The sequence below is a fragment of the Rana temporaria genome, chromosome 8, assembly GCF_905171775.1.
Source record: "Rana temporaria chromosome 8, aRanTem1.1, whole genome shotgun sequence".
NCBI classification, from domain to species: Eukaryota; Metazoa; Chordata; class Amphibia; order Anura; family Ranidae; genus Rana; species Rana temporaria.
The window spans coordinates 154,477,798-154,499,203 of record NC_053496.1 but is presented as its reverse complement, the minus strand read 5'-3'; the positions used below and the strand labels follow the sequence as shown (position 1 = coordinate 154,499,203).

The 21,406-nt window shown below is 46.7% G+C and overlaps 1 protein-coding gene across 3 annotated transcripts in view; it reads right to left on the bottom strand.

Annotated features, from left to right (window-relative positions):
* Positions 1-21,406, bottom strand: part of LOC120909192 (membrane-spanning 4-domains subfamily A member 15-like) — a 176,506-nt gene that overhangs the window by 147,089 nt on the left and 8,011 nt on the right. For 2 of the 3 annotated variants that reach the window (XM_040320913.1, XM_040320911.1), the window contains exon 2: positions 19,081-19,194. The exons of the other annotated variant lie outside the window; for it this stretch is intronic. In XM_040320913.1, coding sequence (XP_040176847.1) covers positions 19,081-19,194 — 114 coding nt within the window. The remainder of the gene's footprint in view (positions 1-19,080; positions 19,195-21,406) is intronic. 3 annotated transcript variants of the gene reach the window in all.

Sequence of the window (21,406 nt, the reverse complement as noted above, 5' to 3'; positions counted from 1 at the left end):
TGTAGAATCCCAGGTTGATAGAGGGAAGTGCAACAGCCCTTGCGTGTGGCAGATAGTAAGGTCCTGCCAGCTTGCAGATATGAAGGCACAGCAAAGGAGCCCTTCAGATGGACAAAGCAAGCCCCGCCGGTGTCCGTGACGTCACCAGATCTCCGACGGAACTCCCTGAAGGCCCAGAAGCCGGTGGAGAGGTGAGTACCAATCAAAATAATTTTGATCGATAAAAAAAATTTGATCGATAAAAAAAATTAAAGATTAATCGATTAATTAATAGTTAATTTCCACAGCCCTAGTTTTTTTGGGTTGATCTTTGTGTCCCTTTTCTTAAAATTGGCTTCACTTCCTGTCACACAGCTGAACAAGAAGTGAGGTTAAAACCCTACCAATGTCTTTTCTTGGGGACACAGGTCAATCTAACTAGTGTCCCCATTAAGCAAATTGCACTCCAGCACTGCTGTGTACACCCCAAATGATTATTTAGTTTGGAGTTTAGTAAAGGCAAAGCCACTCGTAGTCGCTGAAAATCAGAGGGGAAGCACTGATGGTTTTAACATCCAATCCTCTAGAAGCAAAGTTTTTTTTTTTTTTCTTCCTTGCTTGTCTACTTGTAGTGCAAAGTGGATTTGCCTTTAGGAAATGGACCCCAAAGTCCAAGATCCCTAATAATTTGGGGTGTACACAGCAAAATGCTAGAGTGCAATTTACATAATGGGAAACTATTTAGATTGATCTCTGTGTCCCCAAGAAAAGATATTAGTAAGGTTTTACCCTGACTTCCTGTTTGGCTATGTGACAGGAAGTGAATGAATTTGAATAAGAAAGTGACAACATTTGTGAGGTGTCTTCACCCTATCAGGGGTGCAGACATCCCCAAAAAATTAGCAGATGATACTGATTTGCAAATTAAGAAAATTGTTTATTTAATATTGGGTGGTGTTTGTGGGGGGTCCTAACACACATTTATACATATTAGCAACGCTGTATCCTGGCCTATTGGCATGGTTATATTTTCTTAGTCCTTTCAATAAAATTATCAGAAATTTGTGCTTAAAGTAGAACTATAATCAACACTTTTTTCTTTCATTTTGGATGGAGGGAGGGTTATAGTCCCTGTCAGTTTATTTTGTACCATCCCTGTCCAATTGGGGAGATTTGCCTTCACTTCCTGCCCCATTGCCAAACAGGAAGTGAGAGAAAAACTATGCAAATTAAAGAAATCCAGTGCCCCCTCCCGCCCAGAACTAGTGTGTGTGTACCCCCCTGAAAATTTCTGGTGTGTCCTAAAAAAACAGGGTGTGGCCTTGACAGGAAGGGGTGGGTCATTTTTCTATTAGGAGGCGCAGAAGTTTAGTCAGGCCTAGGGCAGCACAAAACCTAAATATACTACTGCATATTAGGGCTTATTTAGACAGGATCCGATTTACAGCATGTTTTTAGATTGTGGGAGGAAACCCACGCAGGCACAGGGAGAACATGCAAACTCCAGGCAGATGGTGTCACAGGCGGGATTCGAACCAGCGACCCTTTTTGCTGCTAGGTGAACATACTATCCACTACACCACTGTGCTGAACGAACATGATCGCGGCTGAAAGGATGAGATCAGTGTTTTTTTTTTCCGATCTCATGCTCTCATTGATTCCATAAAGAGGACCTGTCACACACTAGTCCTATTACAATGGATGTTTACATTCCTTGGAATAGGAACAAAAGTGATCCAAAAAAAAAAAGGGACAAAAAAGTGCAAAAATAAAAATATTGCGTAAAAAAAAAAATTAAAACGCCCCTGTCTCTAGTAGCTCGCACTCGGAAGCAAACACGCATGTAAGTCCCGCCCACATATGTAAACACCGTTCAAACCACACATGTGAGGTATTGACGCGCGCGTTAGAGCGAGAGCAATAATTTTAGCACTAGACCTCCTCTGTAACTCTGAACTGGTAACCTATAAAAAAAACAAGCGTCGCCTATGGAGATTGTTAAGTCCCGAAGTTTGGCGCCATTCCATGAGTGTGTGCAATATTAAAGCGTGACAAGTTAGGTATCTATTTACTCGGTGTAACATCATCTTTCACATTATCCATAAAAATTGTGCTAACTCAACTGCTTTGTTATTTTTTAATTCATGAAACCGTATTTTTTTGGCCAAAAAAAAAGGCGTTTGAAAAATTATTGCGCAAATACCGTTGGAAACAAAATAAAAAATGACCGCCACTTTATTTCCTAATGTTTGGGGTCCTGAGTAATTTCCCAGGAACAAAATATAATTTTTACATGAAGGAGAGAAGTGCCAGAATAGGCGCAGTATGGAAGTGGTTAAAGTGAAACAATAAAAGTGAAATATTCCTTTACATTTCATACAGGGGGGGGGGTGTATAACATGCCTGTGAAGTAGTGCATGTCTCTCGTGCTTAGAACTGTCCCTGTACAAGATGTCATTTCTGAAGTGAAAAAAAAGTAATTTAAAAGTACTCATGGCTATAAAGAATACAGTCATTGCTCATTAAAACTAAAAAAAAAAAAATGTGGGGGTCCCCCCAAATTCAATTACCAGGCCCTTCAGGTCTGGTATGGATATTAAGGGGAACCCCGCCGTCCAAAAATAAAAATAAAAAATGACGTGGGGTTCCCCCTAAATATCCATACCAGGCCCTTCAGGTCTGGTATGGATTTTAAGGGGAACTCCACCGCAAATGTAAAAAAAAAATGGCGTGGAGTCCCCCCAAAAATCCACACCAGACCCTTATCCGAGCAGAATAACAAGAAGATGCGGGACGAGAAGGCCGACGGAGGGAGAAGAAGATGGAAGAAGACACCGGTCAAGATGCGGACAAGAAGTCCCAAGAAATAAGCAGAGGAAGATGGAGGAAGAAACCTGAATGAAAGAAGAAAAGAAGAAGAAGCGCGGAAAGAAGATATTAATAAAAGAATTGGCAAAAACCGGCTACTGTCATTTTATACATTTTTGTCACTTTTTTTGGTGAAATGGTAGAGGTACAATGTACCCCATTACCATTTCACACAGGGGGGGACGGTATCTGGGGGTCCCCTTTGTTAAAGGGGTCTTCCAGATTTCGATAAGCCCCCCGCCTGCAGACCCCCACAACCACCGGGCAAGGGTTGTGGGGATGAGACCCTTGTCCCCCATCAACATGGGGACATCCTCCCCATGTTAAGGGGGAGTGGCCTGGTACGGTTCAGGAGAGGGGGGGCCGCACTCTGTCCCCCCCTCTTTTCTGCGGCCGGCCAGGTTAACGTGCTCGGATAAGGGTCTGGTGTGGATTTTTGGGGCGACTCCACGCCATTATTTTTTAAATTTGGGGTGGAGTTCCCCTTAAAATCCACACCAGACCTGAAGGGCCTGGTATGGATATTTGGGGGGACACCCACGTCATTTTTTATTATTTTTTACGGCAGGGTTCCCCTTAATATCCATACCAGACCTGAAGGGCCTGGTAATTGAATTTGGGGGGACCCCCACGCATTTTTTTGAATGAATCCTCTCAGAATTGCCGGGAGCCGACAATTCATTATTGCCGCGAGTGAATTTTAAATGCCTTTTTTTCTTTCAGAATGTCATTTTGTGCAGGGATAGTTCTAAGTGCGGGAAACATGCGCTATTTCACATGCTGACTTTACACCCCCCCCCCTAGGTACGAAATTTAAAGGAATATTTCACGTTTTTTGTTTCACTTTAAGCATTATTAAATTCACTGCTCCCGAAAAAAACGGCCGTTTAAAAAAAAAAAAAAGCATTGATACATGTCCCCTGGGGCAGGTCTCAGGTTTTTTAGGACAAAACTTGCATATTAACATTTAAAATGAACACTTTTGATTTCTCCCATAGACTTCTATAGGGAGTTCGGCGGTGGCTTTACATAATACTTGCATTGCGCCGGCTGCTACGCTGGTTCATGCGCCTAATTAAGGCTTCACCCGGAGTACTAATTAAGCCATGACCCGGCGCAGCGCAGTGATAATAGTAAATCAGCCCCTATGTGTGCTTTTGATGCTGAAAGTGACCTGAAAACTTTACTATGTTTATGAGGTATGTTTAGACCTTGTGTATTTAGGGTAAGTACATTTAAGGGACAGTGTCAGGTGGAACGCAGCTGGAGCGCACGCTGCAAACCCCCGCCAGATACGCTTTGCATACCCGATGAGCTACTCAGTGCTTATGCACTTAAAGGGGTTGTAAAGGAAATTCTTTTTTTTCATAATAAGCATCCTTTACCTGCAGACATTCCTCTTTTCACTTCCTCATTGTTCATTTTTGCTCAGAAGTTGCTCTATTTCTTCTCTGTTCTGTTCACTTCCTGCTTGTCTGATTTTACTGACCACCGTGACGGGAGGGTTTACTGCGGTGGTCAGTAACGTGCTCACCCCCTCCTGGGAACTACATCTGTGCGGCAGGATGCTCTCTAGGTGTTAGAGACCTCAAGGAGGTGTGAATTACTGGGCGTGCCGCAATTCATACTGGGAAATGTAGTTCTTACACGAACTAACGATGCAAACCTGGAAGTGAATGAGAGAACAGAAACTAGAATGCCGGAGGTGATATAGATGAAGGAATTTAATAGGTATTTACTCGTTTTTTAACAGAATCATTACACTATTCTGTCTGTCTACCTTGCAGACATTAATTTTAGGCAAAAAAATGTTTTCCTTTACAACTCCTTTAAGCTCGCTTTTTATTCTATTTTATTTCATTTTCTTTTTACATACTTTTTGTCTGCTACTGCTGTGTATTAGCCACTCCACTATGTGGAGTGTGGTAACTTTTTCTTAACCGCTGGCTATAATACATTTTATTTTTAATACTACTACACTATTGGAGCATTTTTTCTTCTGAGGGACTAGTGGAATCTGCAGGCCTGTCCAAACATTGGAGCGGACAACAGGAGACCTTTTAAGGATACTGCTGGAGCAGCAGTCGGGAAACCTGTATTACACGCCTGTGAGCCCTGGCGGGGAGCTACATCTGGTGAGTGGGGACCCCTGAGGGGAGCACCGGGATCACCGCGAGTTATTGTGTATAGGAGCACACCTCCCACCATAAGAAGCTCTATCTAAGCCCTGTGGCCTGAACCCATCAGAAACTTGCATCCAATAGATGACCTAGAGACTATTGCATTTGTCCTTCCTATTCCACTAATTTGTGATATGCTCGTCAAATTTTTGGAACTGATTTGTTTGGACTATTTGTTACAAGTTCAGGCTGCGGCCTGGGTTATTTTCACTTTTTATTCTTTTCACCTATTTTTGTAAATTGATAGTGGTATTGGGGCAGGTGTGAGTGGACCCTTTATCACATCATATACAGGTTTCCAGCCTGGGGATTTATCCCATACAGTTTGCACTTATTTTTTGCATATTGATTATTATTAATATCACTTATTGACACTGCAATTGATCAATTTCTATAATTATACTGCAAATTATTGATCCTATTGTATTTTCAATCATATTCACTGACACTTTATCTTTTACACTATTGATCACCAGTCAATCACTTCACATTATCACCTACACTTGATTATAGGGGTGTAAGGTACAGGCAGCGCCACCACCCCTGTTCTCATATTTACATTCAAGGGAGCCATATAAGAGTTTTGAGAAAAATATAACAGTACATATCAAATGTAAATTGTGGTACTAGACAAAACCCGGAGTAAGGGAGGAAAATGGAGAAAGAATAAGAAAAATAGGATAGAAGAAAAAAAAAGGAGATGATAGACAGTAATCTAATTAGATTGAGATGGTTGAAATCCATAGCAAGAAATAAAAAGTAGGTTTTCTGAGCTCAAAAATGACAAGAGCTCAGAGGCACTAAGTCTGTCTGAGGAGGCCCCCTACACTATAACTATAGTGAGGGAGATTCCTAGGACAGAAAAATGAGGGGTGCAGTGACCTCTTCATGGCTTCTTAACAGTTAAAATGTATTCAAGAATAAGGAAAGACCAGACTTGGCAAGGTAACCAGCTACAAACATGTATTTAATTAGTGACTAGTTATTCCTCAATTAAGAACATAAGATAAACATAAATTTCAAAACTAGAAATGGCATATTCAATTCTATTATGATCATAGGATTGATACACCTCGGGGCTGCTGTAAGTGTTGAAGATAATTAAGTATTCACTCTGTAGGAAATGAATAGGGTTAAAAATATTAGTTTAAATACACAAAGCCTTGGTGATACAACTTCTGTCTCTAGTGTATGAAGGGGAGGAAAGTAAAGGGGGAAGGACGGGGGTGGGGGGAGGGCTAGGGGGTAGAGGTAGTTATAGGAGAAGGGGGAGAGACAGGATGTTACAATGTAGAGAGACTGAGGCCCCATACACACCATAGAATCTATCCGCAGATAAATCCCATCAAATGGGTTTCTGCGGATAGATTTTATGGTGTGTACACTCCGTCGGATATTTATCCGCGGATAAATCTCCCCTGGGATGGATTTCCAGCAGATGGATATTTGCTGACATGCTCAACAAATCCATCTGCTGGAATCCATTCCAACGGATGGATCCGCTCGTCTGTACAGACTTACCGGATCCATCCGTCTAAAGGGATTCCCCGCACGCGTCGTAATGATTTGACGCATGCGTGGAATTCCTTATATGACAGCGTCGCGCCCGTCAGCCGCGTCATAATAGCAGCGACGGCGCGACACGTCATCGGCAGAGGATTTCAGCGCGGATTTCAATGCGATGGTGTGTACACGCCATCGCATAGAAATCTTCTGAAATCCTCGAGAGGATTTATCCGCGGATACGGTCCGCTGGACCGTATCTGCGGATAAATCCTCTCGTGTGTATGGGGCCTCATGAGGGTATAACAAGGCTATTTGGCAGAATGATTTTAAGTGTACTGATACTTATCTTCTATGGGTAGGAAAAATTTGAATGAATTAAGGCATGGCTAAATTAACCATGGAGCTTGGAGGAGATACAAAGTGAATTACTCAGACAAGTCAGTCCATTGTGTCCTGCTGGTCAGAAACTGGAGGATTGAAACGGCCTCTCTTTAGGGTAGCCTGTCTGTTACCATCAGGTTCAGGGATTGATGAATTTGGAGGAGAGTCAGAAAGGGCACGGCGTGGCGTATTTGCAGATGACTTATTATAAAGCTGAAGTTTTTGCAGCGTGTTCTTTAGTTATGTAGTGTTTTTTCTGGAGTATTTGGCTCCTTGATAAGTGAACCTAATTGAAAATGGAAATCCCCATTGATATGGGATCTGGTGGAGTTGGAGATTTAGGAGCAAAGGTTTCATCTCATGACGTTTAGCTACTGTTATGGGAGATAAATCCGCAAAAATTTGGTACATATGTCCTTGGAAAGTAAGAGATTCTTTCAGTCTAGCTGCAGCCATAATTTGATCTTTGGTGCGGAAAAAGTGGAACTTAGCAATTATATCGTGAGGGGGGCCATCAGCTTTGCGTGGCCCTAAAGCTCTGTGGATCCTATCCATTTCCAATCTTTCTATAGGAATTGATGGTGTTAGTTCTTGAAAGAGGGCTATCATAGACGATTGGAGGTCAATGATTGATTCAGGTATACGTATATGTAAGGTAAGGTATACAGGATTGGATATATCAGTTTGTAAATGGATAGAAAAGACAGAATTCAGAGAGTCGTGGTTAATGATTCTTACTCTGAATGGTCCAAGGTTATCAGTGGTGTACCCCAAGGTTCAGTGCTGGGACCCTTACTTTTTAATATCTTTATAAATGATATTGGGTCTGAGATCAAATGTAACATTTCTGTCTTTGCAGATGACACCAAGCTATGCAGTGGAATAACGTCCTTGCAGGATGTCTCCAATTTACAAGCCGACCTCAATGCTCTGTCTGATTGGGCGACTATGTGGCAGATGAGGTTTAATGTTGATAAATGAAAAGTTATGCACTTGGGGGCTAAGAATATGCATGCATCATACATGCTAGGGGGAGTACAACTGGGGGGATCTGTAGTGGAGAAGGATCTTGGGGTTTTGGTAGATCATAAGCTCAACAATGGCATGCAATGCCAAGCTGCAGGACTCCAGAGACAGAGATATAATTTTGCCGCTGTACAAATCATTAGTAAGACCTCACCTGGAATATGCAGTTCAGTTTTGGGACCCAGTTCTCAAAAAGGATATCGGAGAACTGGAGAAAGGGCAGAGAAGGCAACCAAACTGATAAGAGGAATGGAGGAGATCAGCTATGAGAAAAGATTAGAGGAACTGAATTTATTCACTCTTGAGAAGAGGAGAATAAGGGAGGATATGATCAACATGTACAAATATATAAGGGGTCCATATAGTGAACTTGGTGTTGAGTTATTCACTTTAAGGTCAACACAGAAGACAAGGGGGCACTCTTTACGTCTGAAGGAAAAGAGATTTCATCTCCAAATATGGAAAGGTTTCTTCACAGTAAGAGCTGTGAAAATGTGGAACAGACTCCCTCCAGATAAAGTTGATCCAGGGTAAATCCGATTGCCTCTCGGGGGATCAGGAAGGATTTTTTTCCCCTGCTGTAGCAAATTGGATCATGCTCTGCTGGGGTTTTTTGCCTTCCTCTGGATCAACTGTGGGTATGGAGTTGGGTGTATGGGATTGTATTGTGTTTTATATTTTGTTTGTTTATTTTAATTTTTTTGTGGTTGAACTGGATGGACTTGTGTCTTTTTTCAACCTGACTAACTATGTAACTATGTAACTATGTATACCTCTTATACAGAGATTTGAACGGCAAGCCCTGTTCTCAAAGTCCTCCAAACGTGCTTGCATTGCTGCATTTTCTTCTTTTAGCATTTCAAATTCATTGTCATGGGTTGCTATGCTAGTTTCAATATCATCCATCCTGTATTCAAGGTCCGCAGTGCGCTGACCTATGTCTCTGATTTCTTTAGTCAGAGTCTTGGTAATTTGTTCAGAGGACACATTCAAAGCTTTTTGAATCATTTTCTCTATTTGTTTCAATATTTTAGGTTGTAATGTATCAGTTTGTTTTGACTGGCTTATGGCACTGTGTTTATCATCAGTATCAAAGGAATTCTGTGATAAGTGCTGTTGTTTCTTGTCAGAGCGGGTTTTGACTGCCTGAGGAGAATTTGACAGTGCCATTTTCATATTCCCTTTGAGCAGCTTTTCTTTAAGGGTTTTACCTGCGGTTTTTCCACGGGTTACTCCAAAAACTAGGGTTGTCCCGATACCACTTTTTTAGGACCGAGTACAAGTACCGATACTTTTTTTCAAGTAGTCGCCGATACCGAATACCGATACTTTTTTTTAAATGTGTCCCCAAATGCAGCCATGTCCCCCCCATATGCAGCCATGTCCCCCACATATGCAGCCATGTCCCTCTAGCCATGTCCCTCACATATGCAGCCATGTCCCTCTAGCTATGTCCCTCACATATGCAGCCATGTTCCTCACATATGCAGCCATGTCCCTCTAGCCATGTCCCTCACATATGCAGCCATGTCCCTCTAGCCATGTCCCTCACATATGCAGCAATGTCCCTCTAGCCATGTCCCTTACATATGCAGCAATGTCCCTCTAGCCATGTCCCTCACATATGCAGCCATGTCCCTCTAGCCATGTCCCTCACATATGCAGCCATGTCCCTCACATATGCAGCAATGTCCCTCTAGCCATGTCCCTCACATATGCAGCAATGTCCCTCTAGCCATGTCCCTCGATGCGGCGGCGCGATGCGGCGGCAGCGGCGGGGGGGGAAAGGGGGGGGAAAGTATTCTATTTAGGTATCGGGGGTATTTGCGCGAGTACGAGTACTCCCGCAAATACTCGGTATCGGTCCCGATACCGATACTGGTATCGGTATCTGGACAACCCTACCAAAAACCATAATGTTTTGATCCCCGGGCTCTAGGGAGTGATATGGTGTAATTTATTTTGTAGTTACCCTGCCATTCGAGCGTCTATGAGAGCCGTTAAGAGCCAAGAAGGACAGAGCTTCAGCAGGACACGTCCATCGCTGGCCACTCCCTCAGAAGAACTAACCTAGAAATCTTTTTAACCTTATATCTGCTTAAACACTACCTGGTCCCTGCCGCCATTGCACCGACTCGGGGACGACCACCTTCAGCAGATATACCATTCCCTTCCCAGTTAATCCACATAACTGGTATTCACCGGGGACCCATACCTTTGACCCATCAAATTCCATAAGCCTGTTTAACAATGCCTCCAAAGACCCAACCGCATCCCCTGTAACCAAAAACATCTAAATAAAGGACAACCACACACATTACCCAAACTGCAAAAACTGTAGGGCGGGCTGGCAGGAACGTTTCTCCTCCTGGTGTGCTGACCAGAAGCTGCTGCATGCCCTGTGACCCCCCACACTGCCCAGCCTCCCAGCCATGGCCGACCAATACCCTGCTTGCCTGCTGAAAAAATTAACCCCCACTAGCCCAGGCTGCTGGGCACCTTCTCATGCTGCCCTGCGCTTAGCGCTGTGTCTGTCTTTTGCTCTGGGCTTCCTTGAAAAGGTAACCCATACTTTACCTGGCCCCGCTGAATCCTCCTAGACCACCCCACATATATCCACCCACTATACCTATCAAAAATAGACTGACACCAAAGGTTGGGAAAAAAAACTGTCCGTTGTACGGCCCCTTTATTAAAATAAAATAATTTAACAATATAACCAAAAACAAAGCATACTCTTATTTGGCTGCCAATCCTTGGAGGCACTACCTAGAAATCTTTTTAACCTTATATCTGCTTAAACACTACCTGGTCCCTGCCGCATTGCACCGACTCGGGGACGACCACCGTCAGCAGATATATCATTCCCTTCCCAGTTAATCCACATAACTTGTATTCACCGGGGACCAATACCTTAGATGTGTTCCCACCCATCAAATTCCATAAGCCTGTTTAACAATGCCTCCAAAAACCCAACCGCCACAGCGCAAGGTGTGAAGCCACGTGCCCACTGAATTCAGATGCACCCCATCAGCCCGGAGATACCTCCACGTGTCCACCTCAAGCTCCCGATGCCGGACCACAAACCCCCCAGTGCGAGCCACAAACTTCCCAACCTCCTTGTTAGCTTTTACCCAGGCCCTGTTAAGCTTGAACACCGACCTGGCATGACGGCAAACAGTGCGCGCCACCATATCCGACCACACCACCACCATACAGGGAAATGCAGCCTGCAGCCGAAGCACGTCCAGCTTGACGTCCCGAATAAAATGTCTGCTGGACCGAACACCCAGGTCGTTGCCACCTGCATGTAGGACCAGGACATCCTGGGGGCCTAGCCCATCTAGCGGCCCTGTTAACTTCCGGAAACCACCCTGCTCCATAACAGCCCTGGAACACCTAACCATCTGACACTGACCTCCGATCTGGCAATACCTAGCTGACGGCCATTCGGCCTGATGTCAGCCCTCTTAGCCCCCCAGTGAACAAACGAGTGCCCCAAGATCCACACTAGAAAAACGTGATCTGAAAGAAAAAACTTCCAACATAACACACTCACCCCCATTGCAACATAACACACAGTAACAAAAAGAGAAAAGTATACAAGAAAACACAAAAACACCACCCAGCCACCCTTCATGTACTAAACCAGATGGGGGCGGACATAAAGCTTGAACCTGTCCGACTCCCATCTGTCAATGCGTTTGACCACCGCAGCATCCAAACCCTACCAGGCGGCTTCAGTATCCGCCCTGATCCGAAAGGAATGCAAGAAGAAACTGCGAGCCGCAATTCCCGCTGCCGAGAGGCAGCGCCGCATGACTGATACAAACTGAAAGGTCGACAGTGCCGCACCATCGTCATGTACCAAGAAGGAACCTGTCAAAAGGAACCTAGTACAAATGCGCCTCCTTACCTGCCTTATCCGTCTTGGACCGACAGATGAAAAGTCTGACTGACTCCCCATCCCAGCGAACGTCTGTCGCCGCTAACCCTCCGTGAGCCATTTTTGAAGGACTAACCAATTCCGCCACTCTAAGGGCTCCATTAAAGGCAAGGGCAAAAGCCGCCCTGAACAGCAACGTCTCAAAAAAGGATGTGCAAACCGCAGACGTCTGCAAAAACAATGTCCATCCGGCCGCGGGGCCCCCTCTTCCCAATGCCCCTCAAGGCCTGTTTCACCAAGAAGTCCTTGGTAAAATCCGGCATGCCCCGGATTTTGAACCAAAACCAGCCAGGCCTGCCAACTTCTGGCGCATGGCCAAAAGGGACACCCTTTCTGCAAAACCCAAGCATACAAAGTATATAACCAGCTGGCAAAATTCCCCACTGCCGCCCTCCAAACTCACACGCTGTAACAAAGCCCCCCACTTCTTCCAGACCCTGACAGAGTGTTAATGACCTGCAGCACCCCCAGGTTGTCACAGTGAAGACCTTTTGTTGCTGAACACCGAACCACAGAGCTCCAACACGACCACTACCGGAAAAAGTTCCAGCAGCACCAAATTTCTTAAGAAGTCTGCCTCCAGTCGGCGGGCCAGCGCTCCGCGCTCCACCGACCACCCAGGAATGCACCATATGCAGTAGACCCGGCCGCATCCGTAAACAGCTCTAGGTCGTAGTTGCTGACCGGCCCTCCATCCAGATAGACCCGCCATTGAAATCATTCAAGAATTCCCGCCATACCTTGAGATCAGCCCTGTGTTTCTTATTCAGCCTGATGAAATGCCTGGGTGAAGAGACCCCAGCTGTGGCAGCCAACAGCCGTCGGCAAAAAACTCTGCCCATGGGCATAATACGGCAAGCAAAATTGAGCTTGCCCAGTAGACTGCGGGTTTTGCAGCCAGATCCTAAATTTGCACGCCGCCAAACTGACCTCCTCTTTCACAGCCCGCAAATTATCGTCAGGCAGACGACATTCCATGGCTCTAGAATCGATTTCTATTCCCAAAAATTTGATCACCTCTGCGGGGCCTTCTGTCTTATCCACCGCTAAAGGCACGCCAAAATGCTCCATCAGGTGTTGCACCGTCGCTAGCAGTACACCACACACCCTGGACATAGGGGGGCCAACACATAGAAAATCGTCAAGATAGTGAATCACTGAGTTGACCCCAGCCACATCCCGCACCACCCACTCCAGAAAGGAGCTAAATGTTTCGAACAGAGAGCAAGAGATAGAGCAGCCCATAGGCAGGCAACATAAAAGGCCCCCAACCACCGACAACCCAACAGGTGAAAACTACGCGGGTGGACTGGGAGTAGGCGAAAAGCCGCCTCAATGTCTGTCTTAGCCATAAGAGCCCCCCATCCGTAGCAACGTACCCAAAACACAGCGGCGTCAAAAGAGGTATACGACACCGCACATGCCTCGGGGTCAACGGCATCATTGACCGAGCGGCCTTTCGGAAACGAAAGATGGTGAATAAGCCAAAATTTATTGGGCTCCTTCTTAGGAACGACGCCCAACGGCGATACCACCAAATCCTCCAGGGGGGGGTATGGGAAAGGCACTTCCTTGGCCAGTTTTTCAGAAACCACGTTTGCATGTAACAAGGTGGACCGAAGGGACCGAAGGGAACAAGGAATCAAAAACCCCCCATTGAAACCCTCCCGCAACAACAGGGCAGCAGTCTGATCCAGATACCTATTTAGAAAGGGGGACATCCTGTCCATCCTCACCGGAGTCCGGCCTTTTTCCCGCAGTGTCGCCGGATTTTTCAGCCTTAAATCAAGGAGAGAAGGGGCACGCCCCCCGCAGTGTGAGCATTCATGCTTGTATCGGCAGTTTTTTCCGAACTTACAAGAACCCTCATTGAACTGCCAACACTGACCCCGCTTCTGACCCCGCTTCTTTGTGGCCGACTGTCCAGCGGTGGTAGGACTTCCGGCCCCCGTCAGAAAAAACTAATTTGACGCCCGCGAGATGACATGAGTTTCATCCACAAACTGATGTCCTTATGATCCCACCGCAGCGACGGACGTATGGCCTTGCGCTGACAAAATTGTTCATGATAAGCCACTCAACACACCACCGTAAACCCTCTGGGCTTCGCCAATGGAATCCAGATAGCAAAACAGTGGAGAACAGTTCTCCGGTGCTTTTTCACCAAAATGGCAAATGCCTGCAACCAGTTGCTAAAGGTGCGTGGAATCAACCGATAGCAACGCTTTTCCTCGTCCTCCTTCTTGGAGTCCTCAGGCTTCACCCTGTCCAAATGTAATTTTTCCAGCGGGAGCAACGTGAAGATCTCGACATATTCCCCCAGCCAAATCTTCTCCCGCACTTCCTGTTGCAGGTGAGCCCCTAGCGGTCCCTCGAAGCAGACGCAGACTTCGCACTTGGCGAAATCAGCCAGGCGAACCAGGTCCGCATTCTCACCCGCATCCTTCTCAGGCACCAATGAAGAAGCTGCACCGGCTCCCTTGTGCCCTCCCGCCGCGGCCCCAACCGCGCTTGCCCAGCATCAGACACCCAGGCCGACACTGGCGAAGAGCCCGCCGCTGCGCCTGCATCAAAACGTTGCACCAATGACTGCAGCCCGACCAGCAGGTCACGCATAGCCGTGACATCGCCCAAAGGAACAGACGCAGAAGCCAAGGCCTCCCCCACTCCCGCTGTGGGAGCCCGCGCAGCCCGCCTATCCGTGGCACCGGACACACATTCAGAAGGAAGCGGAAAAGAAGAAGCAGTTTTACACATGGACTTACCGGGCCGACCAGGACGAGATCCCGCCGTCGCCAAGCATGAATCCACCGCGCCCCCTCGAATCGGAGCGTCATCCTCGACCTCACTGGACAGTTCCCCTTCCGAGCCAGATGATTCCTGGAGGCCGCCTGTAGACCGGGCTGGAGAAGATGCGCAGCCCGCCGAAGGCCCCGCCTGTCCGTCGTCCGTTCTGCGTCGTTGACCTGCAGGACTGGCGGTACCGGCCGTGGCTGGGTGGCCCCTCTTCACCCCCCCACCGCTGGCAGGGGCTTGCTTCTCACCTCTGTGCCTGGAACCCTTGGACCCCGACTGGGTCCAGGTGTGGAGGGGTCGCTGGCCGTCAATGGCTGCATGCCCGGACCTGTGGTTAGACTCCTCCCCTGCTTATCCACCATAACCGGCGCAACACACGTCGGGTATGGTGCCGCAGTCACGCGGGTATTCCTGTGATCCGGGACCAGGAATGTGGAAGGACTGCGTCCCCATCCCACAGGGCTCCGCCCCCGGCGGGGATTCCTACCGGCTCCCGCACCCGCCCCAGATGATGGAGGCTGAGCTGGCTGAGCCCGAGGGTCCGTATCCGGGCTCCCATAGTGGCGCTGAGCCCTAGGTGCAGGCAAGGGACTATATCGCTCCGGCGGTTGAGCCCGCCGAGCACGCCACCCCCGCAAACTGTCCGGATCCCCGGCGGCCGCACCTTGCATGGCTGCGATCTGACTTTGCAGCCAATCTGTCCCCATCCTAGCTGCCATGTCCTGGAGCTGTGCCGCCAGGTCCCGGGAGTCTGACATGCTGGATTCAGGAGAGAGAGACAGCGCGGTCAGCACACTAACGTTTCTCCTCCTTGTGTGCTGCATGCCCTGTGACCCCCCACACTGCCCAGCCTCCCAGCCATGGCCGACCAATCCCCTGATTGCCTGCGTCCTGCTGAAAAATTGTACCCCCACTAGCCCAGGCTGCTGTGCACCTTCTCATGCCGCCCTGCGCTTAGCGCTGTCTCTGTCTTTTGCTCCGGGCTTCCTGAACATCCCCAAACAGCATACAGCCCTGATCAACCCAGGAGTGAGCAAAACAAATGATTTCTAGCAGCTGATCACTGGTCCACTCTTTCAGTGTCTGGCGGAGATATGCATTACTCTCTGACGCCAGCAGAGCATAATAACGGATCACATCCAAATTCATTTTAACAAAGCAACTTGAACCAAGATGGTTCCTCTGTGCAGCCACTTCTGGTCGGGGATGGCCTTGGTATACTGTCACGTATCAGATAAGACCAGAACTGTGTGGACTGCAACAGAGGAAACCCAGACGTGTTTAATTGAAAATATGATAATTTATTAAAGATAAGTGAAATAATATAAAAATAACAACCTCTAATACCACACTGTGCACAACAACCAATACCAACAGAACCCACAAATAGTAACAGTAAGAGACCAATATGTACATGTAATGGGGAAAACCAGAATCATAACAGGGCCAGGCCAGGATCGTTAATGGGAGGTCAGCAGCTGGGGAAAGGGAAAACAAACAAGACAAGGAGAGGATGGATGGATCACAGGGGGGACAGGTACAGGTACAAGGCAGAGGGTACAAGATTCCAGGTTCAGCTTCAGACAGACAGACTGGATCAGGATCAGGATCAGATGCAGAGCTATACAGGGTCAGGGGGCATGGAGCGATACCAAGGCAGAGTATGATTGTCACTGCCGGGTATTTGTACACATCTCCTGCAATCAGTCTCAGGAGACGCCTAATTGCAGGAGATGTCGGCCCCACACTGCCAGGAACCCCCCGCTGGCAGCCCAAAGATCACCTAATACCACTACCAGGAAGGAGAGATCCCCTGGCAGTTCCAGACTGCCAGGAGACACCTGCTGGTGGACCACAGTACTGCACGCCAAATATCAGGCAGTGTCACCAGCGGAAGGAACCTTTCCTGACAATGTCGCAGCAAACAGTGGGTGTGGCAAAATTTGCTCTTGCTAACATCACTGCCCTGCTCCCCAGTGAGGCAAAACCTGCCCCCAGACAGCTGCCCACAGGTCCCGGACGAAAACAGATTTGTGTATGACTATCTTAGTTACTTGGGGAGCCACAACCAAGTATGAATAATGCGTCCGGATTTCAGTCAGTCTGACACATGATTCAAAATGCTTGACACATGATTCAAAACCCGGACTGTCTAGGTGAACCCCGAACATGTCCCACTTGCAGCTCCTATTGACACTATAAAACTGGAAATGTATTGTTAATTTACATGCTTGGGCCTGACGATAGCTTGCTCCCCATCCCACCATGTAATAATTCAGCCAGTGCTGGAAAGAGTTTAAGGCCACTATAATAAAAAAATGTTGTATTCTGGTAACTGTGGGGATAATTTACTAATACTGGAGAGTGCAAAATCTGGTGCAGTTCTGCATAGAAACCAAACAGCTTCTAGTTATTTTTTTTTTTGTCAAAGCTTAATTAAACAAGCTGAAGTTAGAAGCTGATTGCCTACCATGCACAGCTGCACCAGATTCTGCCTACTCCATTTTTAATAAATCATTCCCAGTGTGTGGTACCTACCTCAAAACCACCCCTGATTCGCCAGGACCATCCCGGATATTGGTCATTGTCCCTGATTCCCCGATCGCCCACGCCATGTGCGGAGTGTCTAGGTACCTCCACGCCACGGGAAACACTGTGTATGGCAGCCGCCAGCTGGCATCTCTCCTCGCTGGTCCGGCTGCCTTTGACACACACACGCACAGTGCAGAATGGAGCGCACTGAACCCGCCCCTCCTCCTCCTGCTATATTGTTTTGTTTTCCTGTACAGAGGAAGAGGTAGGTAGCATGCACTCCACTCTGCCAGAAAGGCGAGAGTGGAGAGTCAGCCTGCTGCCAGCCTTAAGGATACCTCGATGGGGGTCCCATGTGTCCAGTGGGCAGGGGCAGTCATTAGGGAGAGTAAAGGGGATAGACTGGGGGGGATTTTGGTTAAGAAGAGGAATGGAAGGATTTGACCCCCTGGTCCTCTGTGCTGCTGACCCCTGTATTCTGCCCTATTGACCCCCTTTCCTCCATCCTGCTCACCCCTGTACACTGCTGCATTGTCCTCCGTCTTAACCCCTGCACCCTGCCCTACTGACCTCTATACACTGCTCTACTGACCCCTGGTCCTCCATCCTGCTGACCCATGCCCTACTGAACCTCTTTCCTCTGTCCTGTTCACCTCTGTACCCCACTATACCCTGTCCTACTGACCCCTTTTACTACAGCCTGCTCACCCCTGTACCTTGCTGTATTGGCCCCTGGTCCTCCATCCTGCTGACCCCTGCACCCTGCTCTACTGACCCCGTCTTCTGTCCTGCTGACCCCTTTACCCTGCTCTACTGACCCCCTTTCCTCCATCCTGCTCTACTGACCTCTGATGCTCAAAATTAAAAACTGTTATCCTGTGTTCCCCGCGCTGCGCTCTGATCACCTCCTGTTCCTCTCCTCCCCTGCACAGAAGAACCAGGTAGGCTGCATAGTGGACACAGGCTGCATTTGGTAAACACAGGCTGCATGGTGGACATGGCTGCATGGTGGACATGGGCTGCATTTGGTAAACACGGGCTGCATTTGGTGGACACAGGCTGCATTTGGTGGACACGGGCTGCATTTGGTGGACACGGGCTGCATTTGGTGGACACAAAGCTGCATTGGTGGGCATAGGCAGCCTGCATTGGTGGGCACGTATACAGTTGTTGTTAATATTTATTTTTATAACTTAATTCTGCATAAAACATTTAAGTGTAATTTCATGAGATTTAAGAGGCCGTGTTTAGGGGCGAAATTAGGGGCGGGCTGGGTGGGGAAACTGGTGGCAAGTAACCCTTGAGGCCTGGCTAGTAGCTCAGGACTTGAAATTTTGAGCCCTGCACTACCCTACTGACCCCCTGTCGTCCATCCTGCTGACCTCTGTACCCTGCCCTACTGATACTTGTACCCTTTTCTACTGATCGCCTGTCTTCTGTCATGCTGACCATTGTACCTTGCCCTACTGCCTCCCCCTGTCTTTCACTATACTGACTCTCTATTTTAAACATGTCAGTCTAGGACCTCCCCATCCACTTGGTGGTAACATTGATCTCTTGTTTCAATACTCACCTCAAAAACTAGCACAGATCAAAAAAAACAGGACTGCTTGTTCTCAGTCAGTGACTCAGAATCATAGCCAGACAACTACGGTAGTCAGTAATGGCGGCCACCATACTTGCTCACTACAGGTTTTCTTTAAGAAAACATGGCAATCACATTGTTTGATATACAGGTGACCACTAAAGGGAGCATTTATTTTACTGTACCTTGAAAGAAATAGTGAAAAACTCATCTATGTGTGAAAATACACAATTTCCCTTCAACAGAGTTCCTGAAAAGTTCTAGCTATGAGTAATACATACAATTGTTGGTCCCCAAAATGTAATATAGCTCAAGCGGGTATTGTTTATGCCATCAATATAGATCAGCCCGATCCCAAGAGCCAGCTGAAAGTGAGCCAAAAATATCTGGAAGACCTGTAAAATTAAATCAAGAGAAAACATAAGTACAATTGTTATGGAATAATATTGTGGCCAGAGCTGTTTATTTTTCTCAGTAATGCTACTAAAATTGGTTTACATATTCTATATATGTTGGTCACTGGGTAACCTTCTCATCTGGTTTATAGCTGGGCATAGGCATGCACCTAATCACCCTGTGTGGTGCTGATTCCCCCTGCTTCCTGGCACCCGATGTCTCCTCCCTGCAGTGCTTCCAGCTTCCCTCCTCTCCCATCGGCTGCTGCCGGGGATGTTTTAGGATGGAGAGCAGGGTAAGGGACTGGTAAATATTTAATTTACTGACCCCTTCCTTTTCTGAATGAATACCGTGAGTGATCTGTACCGATTGCTCCTGTGTTCATTCCTAACTGAAGCATAGTAAACTATTTTGTGAATGAACAGGAAACTCTGTCCTCGTTTCCTTTCACTGTCTCAAAAGTGAGACATCAGGGGTCTGTTTAGACCCTTGATATTTCTCCTAAAAAATTGTAAAACAAAATAAATAATATTGTAAATAATTTATTGTAAAAAATAATAAAAATTAAAAATACTGACACCATTCACTGCTCTGCTAATTTAGGTGTCCCTTTATGAAGCAGTGAAATCTGGTGTCCCTTTATGAAGCAGTGAATGGTGTCTACTGACACCATTCACTGCTCTGCTAATTTAGGTGTCCCTTTATGAAGCAGTGAAATCTATTCACTGCTTCATTCGCAGGCATTCACAGTGGAGATCTATCTCCTCTGTGTACCTGTTTATGAAGAAGAGTAGATCACTTCACCTTTAGAGGAGTGAAGCGATCTACCAACGCTCCTAACACTGGAGAACGGCCCCTGATACTGGAATCTTGTGAGACTTTACGAGATTACAGTACCAGAAATTCACAGAAATACCGGGATGTCAGTTTATTAAGCAGTAATAAATAATCACTGCTCAGTACACTGAAAGACGGTGTGATTTATTTATTTAATAAAATAAGTCCCGCTGCATAATATATATATATATGTACACACACACATACATTATATATGCATGTATATACACACACATTATATATATATATATATATATATATACATACATACATGTACACATTATATATATATATATATATATATATATATATATATATAGGGCCAGATTCAGGTAGGGAGCGCGTAACTCTGTGCGGGCGTAGTGTATCCTATTTATGCTACGCCTCCGCAACTTTTTATTCACAAAGCACTTGCTCCGTAAGTTGCGGCGGCGTAGCGTAAATTGGCCGGCGTAAGCCCGCCTAATTCAAACGTGTAAGATGTGGGCAGGTTTTATGTAAAATCATAGTGACCCCACGTAAATGACGCTTTTTACGAACGGCGCATGCGCCGTCCGTGAACGTATCCCAGTGCGCATGCTTCAAATTAACCCGCAAATAGTCAATGCTTTCGACGTGAACATAAATTACGCACAGCCCTATTCGCGAATGACTGGATTTCCCTGTGTATGACCTTGGGCACGGATTTTGGACTATTCCCTGAACTCAGCCTGACTTTTACCTAGACTGTCATAGAACCACGCTACCTGTCTGCTAACCGCAAGTACCCGTTTGCTTTGCTCAGTTCGTGCCTGACCTGGTGTGGTGGCCAGGCACTATAGCATTGTATTAGACCTGGGGGTAACTGAGTACTGGTAGGCCTGCTTTCCTTATATGAAAGGGGGCTGCTATAGATGAAGAACACAGTAGCTGGCTATAGTGTCTGACCACCTGCGTTGGGGTAGTTGTGACATTATAGTTCCAAGTAAAACAAACCAGAAATTCACACCTAGGAGGCACACAATGAGGAAATTATACAATGAGAGAAAGACAATTTAATAAACAGATTACACAAAGCAGCAGGAGACCTCACCATAAGGTTGTTTTAAGCCGATTCTAATCTCCTGCTTAGAGTCTCATAGTCTAGGGGATTAAAGCAGTCATTGCTAATTTGGGCATAGGGGCCCCAAATCTGTATCCAGGTTATAGGTTCCCAGAGATGTGTGAATTCAATGCAAAACTACTCCAGAGGTCCCGTGGGCACACAACTCCCAAAGAATAGAGCCCCCTCAAAAGCAAGGGCCCATAGTCAGTAGGCAAGAGGCAACCCTGCAGTGCCTTCCAAAAGCCCTTGTTCTGGTTGAGTCTGTCACAGTTGGAAATAGAAGTTGACAT